The 21,482-nt window shown below is 36.5% G+C and overlaps 1 protein-coding gene and 1 non-coding gene across 3 annotated transcripts in view; both read right to left on the bottom strand.

The window, feature by feature from the left end:
- Window positions 1–1,252: 1,252 nt before the first annotated feature.
- The window catches only part of LOC139115082 (endoplasmic reticulum-Golgi intermediate compartment protein 3-like), a 30,944-nt gene continuing 10,714 nt past the window's right edge, over window positions 1,253–21,482 (bottom strand). Inside the window, exons 2-11 of one of the 2 annotated variants that reach the window (XM_070676968.1) lie at window positions 21,118–21,188; window positions 20,253–20,340; window positions 17,438–17,595; window positions 17,048–17,121; window positions 15,251–15,416; window positions 14,774–14,863; window positions 10,442–10,538; window positions 4,843–5,056; window positions 2,632–2,687; window positions 1,253–1,494 (exon numbers count right to left, since the gene is read on the bottom strand). In XM_070676968.1, coding sequence (XP_070533069.1) covers window positions 1,415–1,494; window positions 2,632–2,687; window positions 4,843–5,056; window positions 10,442–10,538; window positions 14,774–14,863; window positions 15,251–15,416; window positions 17,048–17,121; window positions 17,438–17,595; window positions 20,253–20,340; window positions 21,118–21,188 — 1,094 coding nt within the window. In that variant the 3' untranslated portion in view covers window positions 1,253–1,414. Of the gene's footprint in view, window positions 1,495–1,532; window positions 1,632–2,631; window positions 2,688–4,842; window positions 5,057–10,441; window positions 10,539–14,773; window positions 14,864–15,250; window positions 15,417–17,047; window positions 17,122–17,437; window positions 17,596–20,252; window positions 20,341–21,117; window positions 21,189–21,482 lie in introns of those variants that run through there. The other variant, XM_070676967.1, reaches the window with a different exon arrangement.
- On the bottom strand, window positions 6,154–6,225 carry Trnap-cgg (transfer RNA proline (anticodon CGG)). The gene has a single exon. It is a non-coding gene; the product is annotated as a tRNA-Pro (tRNA).

Genomic DNA, 21,482 nt, shown 5'->3' with positions numbered 1-21,482 from the left:
AGCATAGACCAGGACTCCTTAGGCCAACTCAGACTCTGAGCAATTTTCTCAAAATGAAGGAAATATTTATCAACATCCTTTTCTTGGAAAGGGGGAACTAACCTGAAATGCTTAGTGATGTCAAACTTGTCTGAAGGGAAGAATTTTCCTGACTGTCCAAGCTCCAAACGTTTCATTTCTAATCTTTCCTGCCTATCTTTCTCTCTCTGTCTTTCTTCCATTTCTAATTGCATTTGTATTTTTTCTTTTTCTAATGCCTGTCTCTCTTTTCCATTTGTAATTCTAGTTTCTTGATCTCCAAATTTGTCTGCAATTCTAATTCTAATTTTCTGAGTTCAGAGGTAGACTCGGGCTCATAATCTTTCAGGGTGGATTCCTCAAATTGGCCTAAATCAACTAGATGTTTGGCAATACGGTACTGTATTTCCCTCTTGCGCATAGATCTTTTGACTTCTACTTTAAGGAAATTGGCCAGTGCAATGAGGTCGTCTTTTCTGAGGGAATCAAATGTGTCCTGATCAAGGTCATCCATTTCCTCTGGTTTAAATTCCGCCATGATTAAATTTCGCTGAGTTCAAAGTATACTGTAGTTTTTAAAAAAGGCAGGCAAAATGTTGTCAAACGGCTCAAAATATTCGTCTCCCGGACGAGCCCCCAATTTGTTACGTGCAGAGAAAACGAACAAAGGGTGAACTCAGCAGTTTCCGTTTAAACAAATTTATTACGAAAACAAAACTAATTGCTAAGTTAGGGACAGAGTACAAGCTTTAAAAGTGTACAGACTACTTATCTCAGCTGGGACGGCAAAGCTCCAGTCTCAGAGTTGTAACAGTCAGTTGGATGAATGAACAGTCCTTTGGCTTGCAGGCTTGAAGCTGCACAAAGACCACAGTATAAATCCAGCGTTGACAGTGAAGGTCTTGAAAAGTCTTGAGAATGACTACTGCTGGAGTTTAGTAACACACAAGAGACACGATCCCAAAAGTCTGACTGGAAGCTGTGCACGTCCCTTTTATAAAGGCATATAAGAACAATCTAGAACTTTTATTGACATGCTAATTACTGTTCTAAAATTATCTCCCTTACACAACTAATCAACTTTCCAGAACATTCCAAACATGACTAATTGAATTCAAGGTTGTGAGGTCATCAAGGGCAGTGACCTTGAGAATGTTCTAGACTAATTGAACTCAGGTCATGATGAGTGTGGGGGAAATGACCTACATAACACTACATACATACATACATACATACATACATACATACATACATACATACAGAAGCCACTGACTTCAGCTTATACAATAACCTCACATTGGTATACCAAATGTGAGATAAAAATTAATATAAATCTAGATTTAGAAAAAAAGAAAGAAACAGAATTGATGTAATCTAGGAAATGTGACAGTGTGGACTACGTTGCCTTCCCAAGGTCAATCTTCTTCTGAATTGCCTTTGATGAATGATAAATCATTGAATCTATAAGACCAGCAACTGTAACAAAAATGAAAATAAAAACATTGATATCTGAATGATATATCATTGAATCTATAAGACCAGCAACTGTAACAAAATGAAAATAAAAACATTGATATCTAAATGATAAATCATTGAATCTATAAGACCAGCAACTGTAACAAAATGAAAATAAAAACATTGATATCTAAATGATATATCATTGAATCTATAAGACCAGCAACTGTAACAAAATGAAAATAAAAACATTGATATCTAAATGATATATCATTGAATCTATAAGACCAGTGACTATAACAAAATGAAAATAAAAACATTGATATCTGAATGATATATCATTGAATCTATAAGACCAGCAACTGTAACAAAATGAAAATCAAAACACTGATATCTAAATGATAAATCATTGAATCTATAAAGACCAGTGACTGTAACAAAATGAAAATCAAAACACTGATATCTAAATGATAAATCATTGAATCTATAAAGACCAGTGACTATAACAAAATGAAAATAATCCAAACAGTAAATCATTGAATCTATAAGACCAGTAACTGAAAATGAAAATATCGTTGACAACTAAATGATAAATTATTGAATCTACAAGACTAGGAATTGTAACAAAAATGACAATAAAAACACTATTGATATCTGAATGATAAAGCATTGAATCAATAAGATCAGCCAATTTTAATGAAATGAAGTAAAACTACGGATTTTCTGAATGAAACCAGAAAATTTTGATTCAATTTGTAATTTGCGATAAACCCGATTAATGACATTAAGCTGTGATATTATTCAGGTAAATCTCTTGTGGCTAAAAAGGCAAGATTCATTGATACAATTTTTTACAGTAGATATCATTGACTTCCATTATTGCAAAATATTCCACTGATTTTTACATGAATCATTAAAATCACAGACTCATTCATATATTTGTGAGTAAAGATTGATTTAATTAATGTTTTCATATCATTATCAACTTCCTCAACTGAACTTAGTGTCCAAGGTTTGTCTCTTTGTTCCAATGGCATTGAGGTGACTATCAGTTCTGATGTTATGAAATGGCAAAGTATTTCTGAATCAATGACATCATAGTTCAATAATAGATTTCTAGTAGACAGTAATAGATATGGATTTTTCAGAATCACTGACCTGTAAAAACACCACCAACAATTGCACATACACCAGTTAAAAAATGCATAAATGACCTGAAATTAGGAAGAAAAGGATATTAGAACAGGTTAAATTTGAAGAATTCTTGCTTTAATTGAAACTTCAGCTTTGGCTGATTTTCAAATTTGTTTTTGGAAATGCACAAATATCAAATGCAAATACTTCAACATTGCATTTTGTGCCAGTTTTTAAGTCAATGCAGAATCAGTGAATGTCCTTGTGTTATTTCTATTCCATAGTGAACGACTTGTTGCAATGAATAGTCTCTCTGTCCACACTTGCATTAAGGTGGAACTGCATGTTGTGAACAGTTTTTTTTCCCAAAGGAATATTTGTCATCTAAGGGACCATGGATATTTAAAACATGCGCACGGTAAATGAAACTACGTGCGTTTGTCCTAAATCCCCCTCCCCCCTCCCCTACACGAAAGTTTGGAAGTGCGAAAATCCAACCAAGCCTCATTCGGTATCTGCATCCAACAATTGGTGATTACGTTGCTATGAAATCACGCATACGCTACCAACCCCCATCCCCCCCACATAGGTTTATCCCTTCTTCTCTGTTCAGTTCAACCAATAGAATGAAATGAAACAGTGTATCCAAAATGATTATTATGTTATTTTACTCGTGCACTGATTCCCATGTATGTCAAATAGATGCTGGTGTAGTGCCGGTGCCTTACTAGCCTGGCACACACGATATTTTGTGATACAGAAAAACGTGTAATGAGATGTTGCGATAGGAAAACTTGTAGTGCGATTTTTGCGCATGGTAATCGAAATACAGCCAAACCCCCTCCCTCTAAACACAGAAGTTGCATTTAATGTGCGCATGTTTTAATTATCCATGGCACCTAAGATGACAAAGAAACCACCTCATACTATATATTTTCAAAAAGCAGAGAATCTAAAGTTTAGTATGGTAGCAGTAGTTTACTCGAAGGATGAAGTGGGTATATATTTGGGGTAAAACACCTCAATTTTGGTATTAATGATCAAAATTAATTTAAGTTATAAAAACTTGACACTATTCTCTGAAATGTAATATTTCACTTGAAAGAAGAGTACATGTAGAAAACAATGACTATATTATTTAGCATTATCTATCCTTATTCTAAAATGGCATGGGTTGAAAGACTGGCACTCAAAAAAGTGATTAAACACATGATTAGCAAAATTAAAATGCCTCTTATCCAAAATGTAAGAACTTTATTGTCAAACAACATAGTTGTTTCGTTATATAGCATTTTGAACATAATGTGAAAATTTCAAAAAACTTGACCCAGCCAGAGTGGAGTTAAATTCTTTGGGAATCTTGAAATTGGGAGAAAAGAGAAGCCATGAAATCAGTTGATTTGCATACATTTGCATAAATAAGCACGTCTTTATCACAACTAGTTTTCAATCAAACAATGTCATACCATTGAATGACAAATTTATATAAAGAAGGAAACATTTTCAACTCTCTTGTCCAGAAATTCTGATATTTTTTTTGCTCCTTGGTCTTAATACAAAGGAATTCCTGGCAGCTTTAAGACACAGCATTTTAAGTTTAAATAGGAACTTGCCCTATAAAAGCCAGATTATCGTCAATCTATGCAAATATAAAAAAGCCACGCTACTGATCGGTCGTGCCATATTTGGTCCCAGAATCCCATAATTTTCCCATGTTTCAGGCCATCATTGTCATTGAATCTTGCATATGATGTCTGTGAATATATAGCAACTAAATCTGAGTCAAATATAAACTGTAAAAATGTTCCGTTTTTTTGTCAGAGAATGCTTATGTTTCAAAATGTGTTCCCTGTACGACCGTTTGACCCCTCTTTGCATATGTCACGAAAGTGCCTATTATAATTATTCAAATTTCTCATATGTTCAAAACGATGCTATGAGAATTCAAAAGTTCCCGCCCAGTGTATGCAAATGGCTACGTCATCAGTAATTCCCCCATTGTGCACCCACGGTCCTGTAACTATCCGTTTAAAACGATTTATTTATGGTGACATTTAACACACTCTGCAATAACTCTAGACTGAAAGATTCAGTCTACAATAACTCAAGTTAACATTTTTGTCAGGATGTAGTAATTTCATGGAAGAGCCATAAGTAAATAAGCCATGACTTTTTAACATTTAGACACATGTTTCAAAACATCTGTACCAAGTCTCTGATGGTAGATAAACCTACCTGTGTTTTTCTGTGTATTTGACCATTATCGGTGCAAATTCATAAAGTACAAATACTCCAGGAAGACCGTGTTCACCAGACGCTGATGCTAATGATGTACTGACAACTTTTTCATGTTTTGTGCATGAGAACTGATTGGATCTTGTTGAATGCCCATTTATATTTGTGTATGTTGTTGGAACTATTTTCACAAAATACTGGTACATTGTTGAACCTGAAAACACAACGGGTATTGAGAATATAATGGAAATCATGTTTGTTTAAAAATTGCCTGAGGTTTTTATTCATAAAACTGTATTTCAGAAATGACGGGTTGACCAATACACTGTCAGATGAATGACACTTCCTACATGTCTATGAGTGAATGATACTGACTAGCAAAACACCATTGAAGTAGATAACTTAATGTAGACTCAATAGATGGTGAAGCAGTTTTGTGGAACTTCTCTGCAACTGTACTTATGAGACATGGTTTGTTCTGTTCAACTGAGCATCTGAATTTAGGGTACCTAAAGTTTGACCCACTGTCAACACCACACTTGTCCCTTGGTAACACCATAAATTATCAACTGTAAAAGATCTGGGTCACTTCTTGAATACTGCTGATCACACGCCACACCACACATACACCATCAAACTAAAGGAACTAAATCTCCACCTTTCAACATCACAAATGCCATACTGATGCATTTATTTTCTAAATGCCATCTAAATATGTGCACAATTCAGCACCTGATATACATAAAGGCTGTCTTTGAGAAGTTTCTTACAAAATATATTAAAGAGCACATTTTAAAATTGATCTCTTGATGTGAAAGGCTGAAACATTACATGTAAATATGTTAGCATTTACAGTGCTTCACACATTTTTTCATTCCTTTTATTTACAGAGAAAAACTTTTTTGGACATGTTACCAATTATTATAAGTAAATCATGATTACAAATCAGGTTATCTCTCTCATTTTCTTCATGTCACCTGTGAAATTCAATACTGTGTCTACATGAGCTTACACGATGTAACAATGCACATACTGGCGTTGCCACGTTCACCTTTGTCGGGCAATCCCAACAAACATCTAATAGCCTACGTCAATGTCTTGTCCGCTGTTTCAGGCGGAGTCAATTTGAATATCGACCCGAACTGTTATGCAACACATTAAGCATTATCACATTCCTAGTGTGTGCATTCGTACAATAAGGGCGGCTACTCCAACCCACAAAGAACACGGAAATTACTAATTACACATTCAACTGCCGCTGATTCAGCGTGAAATTCCTTTCAATTGTAAAATGAGACGACAAAAAGTTCAGGGCTTGGACGGGAATCGAACCCGTGACCTCTCGCACCCGAAGCGAGAATCATACCACTAGACCACCAAGCCAACGGGTCACGTGAAAGGTGTAAATAGTCTATATGATAAAAGCATAGCCATTATATAACCCGGAAGCATAAACGCAATGACTTATGGGAAAGGTTATCATAAAACATGGCTGACTAAAGTCAATGCTCTCCGCGACCATAAACGAAAATACAGACAGTGTCAATACGCGGTCTCCCTCGTGACGTTAGATTTCTACCCAGACGGGTCTAGTAGACGGTAAGTCAGTTCCACTGAAATTTGAACATGACCGTTGTTTCGCGTAAAAACGAACTCGCCGGATCACACTTGGTATATGTGTTACGTGCACCGTACATTCTGTCGTGCATGGTTCCCTGGAACTAACGAGCCAGAGCGGGCCCTACAGTTAGTACAGTGACCGATCGACAACAATACGTGTATTTACAATTCCAGACAACAAGTTGTGGCGCACTTACCATTTTGGCACCTCATATGACAGGAAATTTGACAGAATGACGATACAAAACTTACAAAACGCAAAAATCTCCTTCATCGAACTGGCATGACTGTATTTTATCATACATGCTATGCCTGTATTGCCATTCTTCTATTGTTCAGACGATACTGATATGAGCCCATATTTAACTAGTGAAAATACGAATTATATTTTCACTGTAACTAAACTACTTACAGCGACGCGTACGCGTGACCTTCGCTGTATGCATGACCATCGTTGGTATATGTACATATAAAACAGCTGAGCGAATAAGACAAATGACAATCAGAAACGTCATTATGATTATGGTCAAAATTCTGTTGTGAAAATACTCGCGACAGACAAGGTTGAAGGTGCACATGATATTTCCGATTTGTACCTGTCAGTGCACAGGTCATTATCGTGTCTTTTGGCACCGATGCGGTGCGGGTTTCAGATACAATGTACCATCTAGGGAAAGTCAAACTTTCGCTTAGGTTGTTAAAGGAAGTTTAGTTCTATTTAGGCAAGCCAGGAATGAAAATATATATACGAGCAGACGACGGAAATACCTTTGAAATGTTTTATTCGTACAGCAACAAAATCACGAACGAGTTACGACACTACAGCTTACAGTGTACTCACTTCATGTTTTCACTAATCCGCTTACTAAGATGGTAAATTCGGCATATTTGACGTCTGGGAACATGTATAATTCTTCGAGATAAACTGACTGGTACGGGTATTATATCCACTTACTGTATGTGCATTCATAGATGTCACAGAGCTGCTTGCTCTGTGCTCTCAGCTGTTCATACTCGATAGAGTTTGAGCGTGGCGCGAGTATTTTGACCCGATTTTGGCGCCTCATCACGCAGGGATGAGGTTATGTATCAAAACACGAAAACACACCCATTTTACACACTCCAGCCTATGTTTTACATCCACCGTCATTTTTAACTAAAAATAAATCTTCTTCAAATTGTGAAAACCTGTGTCGACATCGTAATATTTAAATTTTTTGCTTTAAAAGTGCTCCATAAACCCTCCTTTGAAGTTGAATGGCCCAATAGCGGAATAATATCAAGAAGTGATACGGTTGTCATCACTCCTTAGCAACCAACTTTTTATAAGTACAGCCTGAAGGAAGCAAGGTCGATTTCAAGTTGAATTCGTCGCTAATTTCGGAGCGTCTGTAGGAAAACGGTCATAACCAAAGCATGCATGTATGATAAAGGGGTTATTACACGAAGTTAGGGCGATACCGCGTCGTATTCTCGTGATGTGTCCCAACTCGTCAAAATACGGACACATCACGAGAATTCGTGTAATAACCCCTAAGTATCTATAATATTCGGGCATGACAGCAGTACAAATCGTCCATCCAACCTTACCTCGGTCCGACGTCATGCAACAAATCGCAAGTTCGTTTCCTTGAAACCAATTTTAGGTCTGGCTCACACAGCGGGGATAGAAACTGGTTCTCCCATTGAGTTCTCGACATAAAATTGATGGGATCGGTTTGCGTAAATTTCGACGGCTCAAGTACACGCCGACCTTGAATCGAAAATTCTGCACAAAGCCAAGCTGCAGTTCAGAAGCTCACGCTTTTGCCAAGGGTTGCATGTCTGACTACAATCCTTGGCAAAACTTCGAGCTTCTGTACTGCAGCTACACGTAACCTACACAGATTCAACCGTTTTGTAACGATCAATAACTGTAGTATCGGTTGTTCTAATTTGCATCAATGCTGATCTAAAATCAAATGAGTTATACGGTATCAGACGTACTGACATATTTTTTTTGGTGTTTTTGTATTACCTGGCCCCTCCCCCCTTCATGTAAATTAGAAAGATATAAGCTACATTGTGGTCTGAATGTTCTCGAAACTTCAAAGTGTCAGTCAACAATCAACAGAGAGACTATAGTTCTGGAAGTCCATGACCTGTGATTTAGAAGTATGCTGTGAACTTCAGTAGACTGTTGCATTGATGGTCAGGCGATTGTGAAATTGAATTATTAAACTCTGGAGATTTTTTGTAGATGGTGCGGTGAACAAGTGGCAATGGCCAGTGAGTAATGCCCAGGAAAAGCCAAATGACTATTAATTTGGGTGGTCAAAGTTAAACCCACAACAAATACTGAATAGTCTCTAACTTTCAAAATGATAATTTCCAATTTTTGGCACATTTTATCCTGCAGACGATGCCTGTACCGGTACAGCGTGGAGGTGGTCCAAGTTGCTTTGACAGAATTAAAATGGGTTTTATGTTAGGATGTGCAGTTGGTTTTGGATCTGGTGCTATCTTTGGAGGCTTTAGTGCACTAAGGTATGGTACTACATGACTGGCCTCTTTGTTAAACATCTCATCTCATGACAACACAATAACAGTGCTCATGTACACATTTGCATTTATTATTTGTAGAATTCACCACTTTTTGGTTTTATTTCCTGCTTTTGCCATTATGATTGCATACAAGTGAATCCTATTAACTCTGAACATCTGTAGATTCACAGATATCAAATCGGTTGAGATGATATTTAATGTTGTTATGTAACAACTATAGTCCTACACTTCTGGATTTACAACCGTGAAAGTTCAATTAACAAATGATCAGCATGGTACAGCCTATGGCACCCACAGTCACATACAGCCCTGTGTCTTGTTGCCAAATCAAATAACTTTCAAAATGTTTTCATCAGCACAACAACACTGAACAGACAACTCAGACGGAATTTTATGAAAAAAGGAATATTTATTTACAGGTATGGACTTAGAGGAAGAGAATTACTTGGCACAGTGGGCAAGACGATGGTGTCTGGTGGAGGAACATTTGGTTTATTTATGGCGATAGGCAGTGGGATAAGATGCTAACACATCATCCTCATTTGTGACTTTATAGACGGCAGAAAATAACTAAATAATGAAACAGAGAATTGAATGAAGAGCTGCAGTATGTCAGGTTTTGTATCGAAAGTGTCAATGTCCTGTTGACGTCAGAAATCTGAAATATGGCATTGTAGTGCGAGGAATGGGTAACGTCACGGTCTATTTCACTTGTAAACCAACACGTACTTCACAGTGTTAATGCAAGCTGCAGAAAATGGACTGAAAATATCTTCAAACTGCAACAACATCCAAATCATCATCTCTTGTTGATTGCTTTGTTTATTGTTATTATTTCATGATATTACATGTCCATAATAATGTCTACGTTGTGGGTTTCTTTGATTTAATAAAAAACAGATGTCTTTATACAAAATAGAAAGATTACGTTGTGGCGTGTTTGAAGTTACCTGGATAGAGTAATATGAACTATCCATACAATATTCCATTGGTTATATTCGTCATAAAGAGTTACAATCTGAAGTACACTCTTGATCTTCAATTAAAGATCACTAATTACTGACTTGATTCTCACAGTCATTTGATGATCTCCTCCCAACACCATCGTTATTACTTCTCACAATGTGAAGGAAAATTGCACGTTTACCGATTCAGAATCTGGTCACATGATATTTTTGAGTCGCACTGAACTGATACATCTGAACAGATTAAAGATTGCAATTATCTAACACCAAACAAACAAATTGTCAGTCTCCTCAGATGCACAGCAAGGTAGTGCCTGAAAAAAATTTCCAACAATGTGGATTCATTTCACTCACATCTTATCCTCCTCTCCCTAAATAATATTTTATCATACATACCAACTTGTGTTAGCGTTTTTTGACTCTTTCATTCAGATAAGTTCAGTATTGTCCGGCGAATTCAAGCAACTTACCTTTGATTGATGTAACTTTTGAATTATCCAGAGGGTTTTCCATCCCAGGATATTTATTCCCAAATGACATGTGATTGATTTGATGACTCAGATTGAACTGGAAAAAAAGAAAATTATAAAACAGAGACAAATGTAATGAACTGATTGCAAGGTGTAATTCAGAGAAACGGTGAATTGAACAGCAAGCAGCAAGTGGCTGTATCTTCAAGTTAAGTATTTTCCTCCAATTATTTTGTACAGAACAGCGTTGATAGAACTGAAAAATCATTGCAGTGGTATCTTTTGAAATCATAAGCAGTGCAGGCTACACTCAGTGTGACAGTTTTTGGACAGGGTAGTGAATTTCGCTCAAAGCCGTTTCATAAATGACGAGCAGCACAAAATCTTATTACCATACCCTTCGAAACTTTATTGTGTTTATCCTCAAACTGTTAATGGGAAAAAGTAGTATTTAGGGGGACAAAGTTGCCAAATTGTTGACCCCATGTTGAGTGCGTAATAATCGGACTGCTATCGCAGTGTTCAGACGTCGTATTTGGAATGTGATTATAGGGGATAAATATTGATATTTTGAAACTTCAAACCCTCAATTTTCAATTTTGATGTGTTCAGAAAACTGTTTGTAAAAATATGTGATAAATTAGTTATGTTTAATCCATGGACGACGCAACTATATTTCAACGTGCATGGCACTTAGATATCTGACATGGCTCTCTCTGTGTGTTGTGTTCGACACCTTGTATCGTGCGGTGTGGCTAACTTCGCCAAGTTTGTGGCCCAAAATAGCTTCTTCAGAAAAAAAAATATCCAAAACGGGGCAACAGCGTCACCTGACTTAATATGCAGTCACATGACTTGTAAAACGCTATCAATACAGAGCGAAGTGAGTACAATCAACAGCATGTCCGAAAACCGAGGTTGTCCGAAAACTGTCACACTGAGTGTAGTGAACTAAACGACAAATTTGTAGGAATGGTGGAGTGAGCAATGATCTTTGCATTATATTTATTTTTTTATTAAATACCATATGAAATATTAATCAAAATGAATAAATTAATTCTCTTCAAAAGGTCTTGTTTATGGAGTGTACACAGTATTGAATCAGGGAAAACTCAAATGTACAGCAGAAGACAAGATCTTAAGCAAAGTGGAATACAGCAAATGCTTCGGTGTACCACGCAACCACTCAGCTTTACTCCATTTTATTTGGTGGAGAGATGAAGTTTGAATGCCAGAAACATTGAGGGATGAAGTTTGAATGCCAGCAAACATTGAGGGATGAAGTTTGAATGCCAGCAAACATTGACGGATGAAGTTTGAATGCCTGAAACATTGACGGATAAAGTTTGAATGCCAGAAACATTGACGGATGAAGTTTGAATGCCAGCAAACATTGACGCATGAAGTTTGAATGCCAGGAAACATTGACGGATGAAGTTTGAATGCCAGGAAACATTGACGGATGCAGTTTGAATGCCAGCAAACATTGACGGATGAAGTTTGAATGCCTGAAACATTGACGGATGAAGTTTGAATGCCAGAAACATTGACGGATAAAGTTTGAATGCCTGAAACATTGACAGATAAAGTTTGAATGCCTGAAACATTGACGGATAAAGTTTGAATGCCAGAAACATTGACGGATGAAGTTTGAATGCCAGCAAACATTGACGCATGAAGTTTGAATGCCAGAAACATTGACGGATGCAGTTTGAATGCCAGGAAACATTGACAGATGCAGTTTGAATGCTAGCAAACAATGACGGATGAAGTTTGAATGCCTGAAACATTGACAGATGAAGTTTGAATGCCAGCAAACATTGACGGATGAAGTTTGAATACCAGGAACATTGATGGATGAAGTTTGAATGCCAGCAAACATTGACTGATGAAGTTTAAATGCCAGCAAACATTGACGGATGAAGTTTGAATGCCTGAAACATTGACGGATAAAGTTTGAATGCCAGAAACATTGACGGATAAAGTTTGAATGCCAGAAACATTGACGCATGAAGTTTGAATGCCAGGAAACATTGACAGATGAAGTTTGAATGCCAGGAAACATTGACGGATGCAGTTTGAATGCCAGCAAACATTGACGGATGAAGTTTGAATGCCTGAAACATTGACGGATGAAGTTTGAATGCCAGCAAACATTGACGGATGAAGTTTGAATGCCTGAAACATTGACGGATTAAGTTTGAATGCCTGAAACATTGACGGATAAAGTTTGAATGCCAGAAACATTGACGGATGAAGTTTGAATGCCAGCAAACATTGACGCATGAAGTTTGAATGCCAGGAAACATTGACGGATGAAGTTTGAATGCCAGGAAACATTGACGGATGCAGTTTGAATGCCAGCAAACAATGACGGATGAAGTTTGAATGCCTGAAACATTGACAGATGAAGTTTGAATGCCAGCAAACATTGACGGATGAAGTTTGAATGCCAGGAACATTGACGGATGAAGTTTGAATGCCAGCAAACATTGACTGATGAAGTTTGAATGCCGGCAAACATTGACGCATGAAGTTTGAATGCCAGGAAACATTGATGGATGCAGTTTGAATGCCAGGAAATATTGACAGATGCAGTTTGAATGCCAGCAAACATTGACGGATGAAGTTTGAATGCCTGAAACATTGACGGATGAAGTTTGAATGCCAGAAACATTGACGGATGAAAGTTTGAATGCCAGCAAACATTAATGGATGAAGTTTGAATGCCAGCAAACATTGACGGATGAAGTTTGAATGCCAGAAACATTGACGGATGAAGTTTGAATGCCAGGAAACATTGACAGATGAAGTTTGATTGCCAGGAACACTGACGGATGAAGTTTGAATGCCAGGAACACTGACGGATGAAGTGTTAAGGTGGCGGTAAAGGCTATTTTTGCAAGAATTCTTTTCTCAGATTAATGTCAAGTTTCAAGTGTTAGAATCAAGATATTTAGTTCAAATTTTCAGGATAACTCCCTTACTTAATACTTTCTCCAAAGAATATAAAAATTGTATATTTGCAGCCATGGTTTTGAAATATGACACCAGTAAATATTAAAATTTAATTTTTCACATTGTTTTACATATTTGAATTTAATAATAATTGGATAGTACTTAATACTACCAAATTAGTTATAAATATGTTGACACTATTAATTGTAAGATGTGTACGGCAGGATTTGTAAATAAAATTTGTTTTTATGATTTTACATGGGTTTACATATCAAAAAATTATTAAAAAATTCTTTCAAATTTCAAAATGTGATTTTTCAAAAAGTACTTCAAATACAGGAAAATTGTGCCATAGTCATCTTGTCTGTAACCTTGTTAATAGGCTGTAAAAATTCCATGTCCATATCTCATTTCAAAGGTTGGATTAAATCGGCATAAAATTATGTAGGAAAACTGTTATTCTGTCAAAAATGTTGAAAACAAGCCATATTTGCACCCCTCTTTTGAAGTCACAGAGCAGTCTTTTTGGTTAATCTCACTTTTGACACCTCTTTGACACTCAAAGAATCTAAAAATGCCACGCATTCTGAATGCAAGCACTGCCTTGTCAAACTTTCCTGAAAAACAGCAAAAAATGACTTTCCCCTTTTCAAACATTTTTTAAAAGCTAGGGGACCTCTACCATAGTTAATACACTAAGGACTCCCCAACTTCCTCTTATTTGGTCACTTTTTCAGAAGTTTCAACAGGCTATAACTCTGCAATGCCTTTGACCCCTAATGTCTAGTTTGTTTTATTATAACCACAGAGAATGTTGACTACTTTTATATTTTTATAGTTTTATTGAAGTTTATAACTGACGCTCTAGCCTTTACCGCCACCTTAATGCCAGCGAACATTCCAATCAGAAGGTATCAATGAAGATACAACTCCATGTACTTAAAAATGAAAGACTTACACTTTTGCTCAAACTTTCAAAAATCAAGAGTGAAAATCAGAGGACACCTTGCAAGTTTTGATACTTGAGAAACAAATTACCCAATATTTAACAATAGTTGAAATTCAAAATGATTGCCACCCCTGTGTTATCTCTATGGGGGAATAAAATTCCTGATTTTTCACTAAAGTTAGCATTGAAATCTTATACACTCAATAAGCTGCAAAATGAGACCCCACAAAGTGGTAGGCCAAAACAGTATTGTAGAAACTTGAGTTTCGTTATCTGTCCTGAGGTGCATTCTATCTAAATAAGATCTTCATGAAGCTGTGCAGTTTGATTTTTTCTACAAAAGACAACATACACAGGTAAACCGACAGAAATGTATGTTGTACAGTGTACTTGAATGTGCATCTAAGTATGTCATTGCAAGTTACCTTTTCACCGGAAAATGGCTGCAAGTCATGAACATGGACGTGGTGTTGTTGAAAACTTTTCCCTGGAGCAAAATGCACATTCCCAGCAACCTAGAAATGAAAGTGAAGCATTACAATTGTACGTCAGGTAGACAGTACATGTAGCTGCCCAATTTTTGTGTCCGCCATATCGAGCTGGCGATTGTTCTCTGGTCCAGTGAATACCGCTGAGGATGCTTGACCCAATCTAAATTCATACCTTATTGATTGACGCGTAAATTCTTTAGATAGCTGATAAGGAATATTTACAGAGCGACTAATCAGATCCCCTCAGGTTTAAAAAAATACACGTGTAACCGCAGCTTTAATAATCACAGACTGGTGGCAAATAAAAAAGTAACAAACCTTATTGACTTTAAAATGACCATAGACTGATTGCAAATAACAAGGCGATGTTGACTTCTAAATGACCATAGACTGGGTGCTAATATAACAAACCTTATTGACTTCTAAATGGCCATAGACTTGACAGCCTTCTCCTTTTTGTGATTTAAATTTATCCGACCAGCCTTCTCTCTTACACTGTTCAATTCCCTCAGCATTGTTGAAGGCCCAGCCTTTACGCCTGTAAGCTTCTCGAACATCTTCACAAGAATTACAACACCTAAGACACAAGTGAGACACATAATTTGTCAAGGCATTTGGTAGTAACAGGATATTATGAGGTTATTACGAAAATACCACAAACAATGCACGAGGACATTGGCGCCGTGTATCGCAAAGCGGAGGGCAATGTGTGGCACCAATGTCCGAGAGCATCCTTTGCGGTATTTTCGTGATAACCTTATTATTATACATCTTACATTACTGACTGGCGCATCAAATTGTCAGAGTAGTGACTTTTTGTGCAATATCAAAAATTTTTCTTCTGATTTTATCGTGCCCCTGTAGTGTGGAATGCTATCTCGGATGCGCTTCTGCAAGTTCAGGAGTGTGTGCACTACACACATACGTACAGAGCGCGCGCGAGACATGTTCTGGCACTCATCCAATGGGTCCCTTGAAACCGTTCACCAGTGAACGCGCAGATACAGCTGCAGGGGATGGGGTGCCTGGAAACCGTACGTGTTACGGAAAGGGCATTCCGTACAGCTTTTTGAGCGCACGCAGAATTCTATTGTTCTCGATGGTTCATGTATAATAATAATTCTTATATCACTGAAGTTAAATTAGATTCTGTTCTATATCGTTGAGTTCCTCTGTACCCCATCATATAAATGTGTTTACACACTTGTAAATAACTACATTCACAGAAAAGGTAAGGGACAGTACAGCCAGACTAACAATGAAAACTGGTATTTTAGTATCTTCTGAACATCCTATGAGACATGCAGAAGAGACATTAACACTATCAATACATTACTATTACAAGTACAATGTTTACAAATAGTCATGCATCTTGTAAGAGTAATTAACATTAACACTATCAATACATTACTATTACAAGTACAATGTTTACAAATAGTCATGCATCTTGTAAGAGTAATTAACATTAACACTATCAATACATTACTATTACAAGTACAATGTTTACAAATAGTCATGCATCTTGTAAGAGTAATTAACATTAACACTATCAATACATTACTATTACAAGTACAATGTTTACAAATAGTCATGCATCTTGTAAGAGTGATTAACATTAACACTATCAATACATTACTATTACAAGTACAATGTTTACAAATAGTCATGCATCTTGTAAGAGTGATTCACATTAACACTATCAATACATTACTATTACAAGTAAATGTTTACAAATAGTCATGCATCTTGTAAGAGTAATTAACATTAACACTATCAATACATTACTATTACAAGTACAATGTTTACAAATAGTCATGCATCTTGTAAGAGTAATTAACATTAACACTATCAATACATTACTATTACAAGTACAATGTTTACAAATAGTCATGCATCTTGTAAGAGTAATTAACATTAACACTATCAATACATTACTATTACAAGTACAATGTTTACAAATAGTCATGCATCTTGTAAGAGTGACCTCAAGTTGACTGTTTCAAAACTAGAATGGATTAGAGATGTTTTCAGAAAAACATGTTGTATGGTACACAGATTATTTGATATCATTTTGATATCGCTGTATTTTGCCTTTGATAAAATAAGCAACGGAGACACATTTCTAGAAAAAATGTTGTTCCTGATAAAATTTACAAATCAAGCGATGAAAAAAGACCGCGTTTTATTTATCAACAGAAAGAGACTTACTTTAACTCTTTTGTTTCAGCTCCATAGCAACTTTCACATCTATTCGGATCTAACGTTTCTTTCCCAGTGGCTATCTGCATCAAACATTGAATCTTTTTGTAAGTGCATGAATGAAATATAGGGATTTACATTCTAAAAATGTTTCTGTGGAAATTTTTAGATTTTGCATCGTCAAGGTAACAGTATTAGTAAATTACAAGTTTGTAATTTTCTGGACCCTGTTAGGTCATTCTTTAAACATCAAAAATATCAGCTATTACATGAACACATACTCAGTCAATAATGAAGGTGAATTTCTTTTGCTACTTGCAATATCACACTGAAAATATTCAGTCATATGTTAATTCAATTTTAACAAAGTTTATTCAAATTTTCAAAACTGTTGCTTACATCAACAAACTCTTTGGCTTTATCAACATGGTCACCAAGTTCTTCTTTTTCAGGTTTGGATATTGGTTTTCCACTTTTATCTAATCTTTTCTTAAAAATATTGTGATCTACATCCAATTGTTGTTCACCAGCTACATCCATTGCATCTATACTAAGATCTGCATTGTCAATAAAAGGAGAGATGTCATGACAAAGATACATGTATAGAACCAAGTGACAGCATACTATGACTTGATAAAGTGATTCATTAAATTGTTTCACTCAAAAATTTATCAGTTTAGGACCAATTCTGACGGGTGTAGCATGCTAGTACGGTACGCTTACCCATTCCAGACACCAGGTACTACCAATTACACTGTTAATCATTTAGTGGTTTAGGGAGGGCCAATGTAATGTTGTAAACAAAAATGTCTCAGGGACTTAGTAATGTTTTACTGTGAATAGATATGAATATCATGACCAGTTTTGATGTCATACCGTGAATGGATATGAATATATCATGACCAGTTTTGATGTCATACAGTGAATGGTTATGAATATATCATGACCAGTTGTAATTTACATATGACAAGTGTGATCATAGGACAATATTCATTTTCAACTTCTTGAGTAATTTTCAACTTCTGAAGTCATTTTCAACTTTGGAGTTACTTAAAATGATGATTTAAGTAAGATTTATCTCATTCTAGTGCCTGACATATGTGATTTGTATTATAATATAGCAGTAAAGATTTACTCAAAAATACTTCTTCACAAAACGAGTCGATTAAAGGGAGGGGGTCATCAGAATTGCGCTCAAAGGTTGTATGGGACCATAACACTGTATCAAAGGTTGTATGGGACCATAACACTGTATCAAAGGTTGTATGGGACCATAACACTGTATCAAAGGTTGTATGGGACCATAACACTGTATCAAAGGTTGTATGGGACCATAACACTGTATCAAAGGTACACTGGTGATTGATGAAAGTTAAAACATATCTGTCATAATGTAAATCATAAAATTTGAATGTTGTTCCTATGTTGATGCGATGCATCTAATTATCACGCATGGAAATACATTGCTTGAAAACAAAAGTCCCACAGGCCGGGTTTTGATGGTCCGCTCCCTTTCAGAAATTCTTTACAATAGCCATTCACCAGTACAAGTAATTTATTTAAATTGTCTAGCATCAGAATAAACCTTCCTGAGTGATTGGTGAAACAATTAAGTCTATAAGACACTATACTGTAGTTTTGTAGTTATCAAATGCTGGTTTTGAGAAAACCAGGGTGTTTTTGTAACAGATGAAGTCAAACTGGATTGATGGTTGACCTTTCTGTGCTACAAATGTATAGCTTGATCCAAATTCATACAAAGCATGAGTTTCCTAGCAGTACGATACTAAAACATTGAGAATGTAACATCAGTTGTAATGTGAGTTATCATTGACATACAAGCAAGCAAGATATTACTCAACACTATTTGATTCTCTGTGGTTTGTTTCATTCTAATGACAGAAGGAAACAGAGACCCTGCCAGTAAGCATAGACCCTGCCAGTAAACATAGACCCTGCCAGTAAACATAGATCCTGCCAGTAAGCATAGACCCTGCCAGTAAACATAGACCCTGCCAGTAAACATAGATCCTGCCAGTAAGCATAGATCCTGCCAGTAAATATAGACCCTGCCAGTAAACATAGATCCTGCCAGTAAACACAGATCCTGCCAGTAAGCATAGACCCTGCCAGTAAGCATAGACCCTGCCAGTAAACACAGATCCTGCCAGTAAACATAGACCCTGCCAGTAAACATAGATCCTGCCAGTAAACACAGATCCTGCCAGTAAACATAGACCCTGCCAGTAAACACAGATCCGGCCAGTAAGCATAGACCCCGCCAGTAAACATAGACCCTGCCAGTAAACACAGATCCTGCCAGTAAACATAGACCCTGCCAGTAAACATAGACCCTGCCAGTAAGCATAGACCCCCCCCCCCCCCAGTAAGCATAGACCCTGCCAGTAAGCCTAGACCCTGCCAGTAAACACAGACCCTGCCAGTAAACATAGACCCTGCCAGTAAACATAGATCCTGCCAGAAAACATAAATCCTGCCAGTAAGCATAGACCCCGCCAGTAAACATAGACCCCGCAAGTAAGCACGGATCCTGCCAGTAAGCATAGACCCTGCCAGTAAGCATAGACCCTGCTAGCAAACATAGACCCTGCCAGTAAGCATAGACCCCCCAAGTAAGCATAGACCCTGCCGGTAAGCATAAACCCTACCAGTAAGCATAGACCCTGCCAGTAAGCACAGACCTTGCAAATAGACCCTGCCAGAAAGCATAGACCCTGCCAGTAAGCATAGACCCTGCAAGTAAGCATAGACCCTGCCAGTAAGCACAGACTTTGCAAGTAAGCATAGACCCTGACTGCAAGCATAGACCCTACCAGTACACATTGAGACCTTGCCGGTAAGCATAGCCCCTATCAATTGACAGAGAATATTCACGTGAGCATAGGACCCTGATAGACAGTGTCCATAGCTTTAGGTACTAGTAGCTTTTCATTTGTTCTTTTGAAACACACGGAAATGGGTAAAACCCGGAATTTGAATGGACCATGATACAAACAAACCAACGTGCATAAACGCCCATGTGTGTGTATTTCCGTACGTGTTTGTACACACATGGGTTCATTTGTACTACCATCATGTAATCTCTTGGGCTACAGTCAATAGAATAAAGCATGTCCTTTTTATTCAAATTAGAACTGTTGTACAGATGGTTGTCATGGTAGCAATGACCAGACTAGCAATCCTCCATACTTACATCCACATGCTAAATTTGGAAATGTTATATCTAAATTAATCCTCATTTTTTCTCCTCTTGATGAATCCACATACAACTCTGGTATAACCTGTGAAGAAAATGAAAATAGATGTTGGAAAAATTAACAAATCATAATTTGGATAAATTGTCAAAAATTAAAGTCTGACAATTAATGTCATCTAACTAACTGTCAAAAAACCAATTAATTGACAAAAGTTTTCAAGACAGAATTTCTCAGCACTTAATGATATCATTATACCAAATTACAATTACTGTCATGTTACTTGCTATGAATTTTGGTCTGAAAGGGACAAAGTCGGCCATTTTTAATGAATTTTGTTTGATACCAGGTACTACTGATATTGTTTGACATGTTGAAAGATACTGAATGAATTGGTGACCATGCATATATTTGACCCCGGTTTTAGACACGATACATGAAACCATTGCAAAAATAAATTAATGGTCATGATCATTAATTCATTTTCTGCAATGGTTTCATTTAATTTGTCTAAAACCGGGGTCGAATATAGGCATGGTCACCCATTTATTCAGTATCTTTCAACATGTCAAACAATATATGTAGTATCTTGCATCAAACAAATTCACGAAAAATGGCTGACTTTGTCCCTTAAAGGATTTTTCTGGTGAATTTTGGGAGTAGTGTTACGCATTTCTGCTCAGTAATAAGCAGCATCTGATAGAAACATGAAAATGGTAAATAACTGTGATTTGTCAGTGAAATTTTCAGTTCCAAAAATGTATTCCATCTTTCACGTATCTAAATGTGTACTGCATTTTACTTAGATAAATCATGTCCCTTAACAGAAATAGTGTATTGAAAAAAGCAAGAATTGAAACTCACCTCTTTTGTCAGATAGTAATTGAGTTCAGATACAAACAAAATAAACATTAAAATTCCACTGACGATTGTCACTGAAAAATAAAACAAATAACTGGATAAGTAGGGTGCTCCAGATTAACAAAAATGTCATTATACGCTGGTTTACATTATCAAGTGCAATAAGATCAATTGCAGACAACTTTCTGACCATTCTAGAAATACTTACAATATTAATAGAAAGCTAGTCTATTTATTATTGTATATATCTCCACTCAAATTGTTAAAATCAATATAGGTTGATGGTTCACTGTGGGGATAATAGGGGATAATATTTTTATGTCTTGTAGGTCTTGTCAATTACTTTGTTGTAGTACTTAGCACATATT

Source organism: Ptychodera flava, chromosome 17 (genome assembly GCF_041260155.1).
Source record: "Ptychodera flava strain L36383 chromosome 17, AS_Pfla_20210202, whole genome shotgun sequence".
NCBI classification, from domain to species: domain Eukaryota; kingdom Metazoa; phylum Hemichordata; class Enteropneusta; family Ptychoderidae; genus Ptychodera; species Ptychodera flava.
This window is presented reverse-complemented; position numbering and strand designations above follow the sequence as displayed.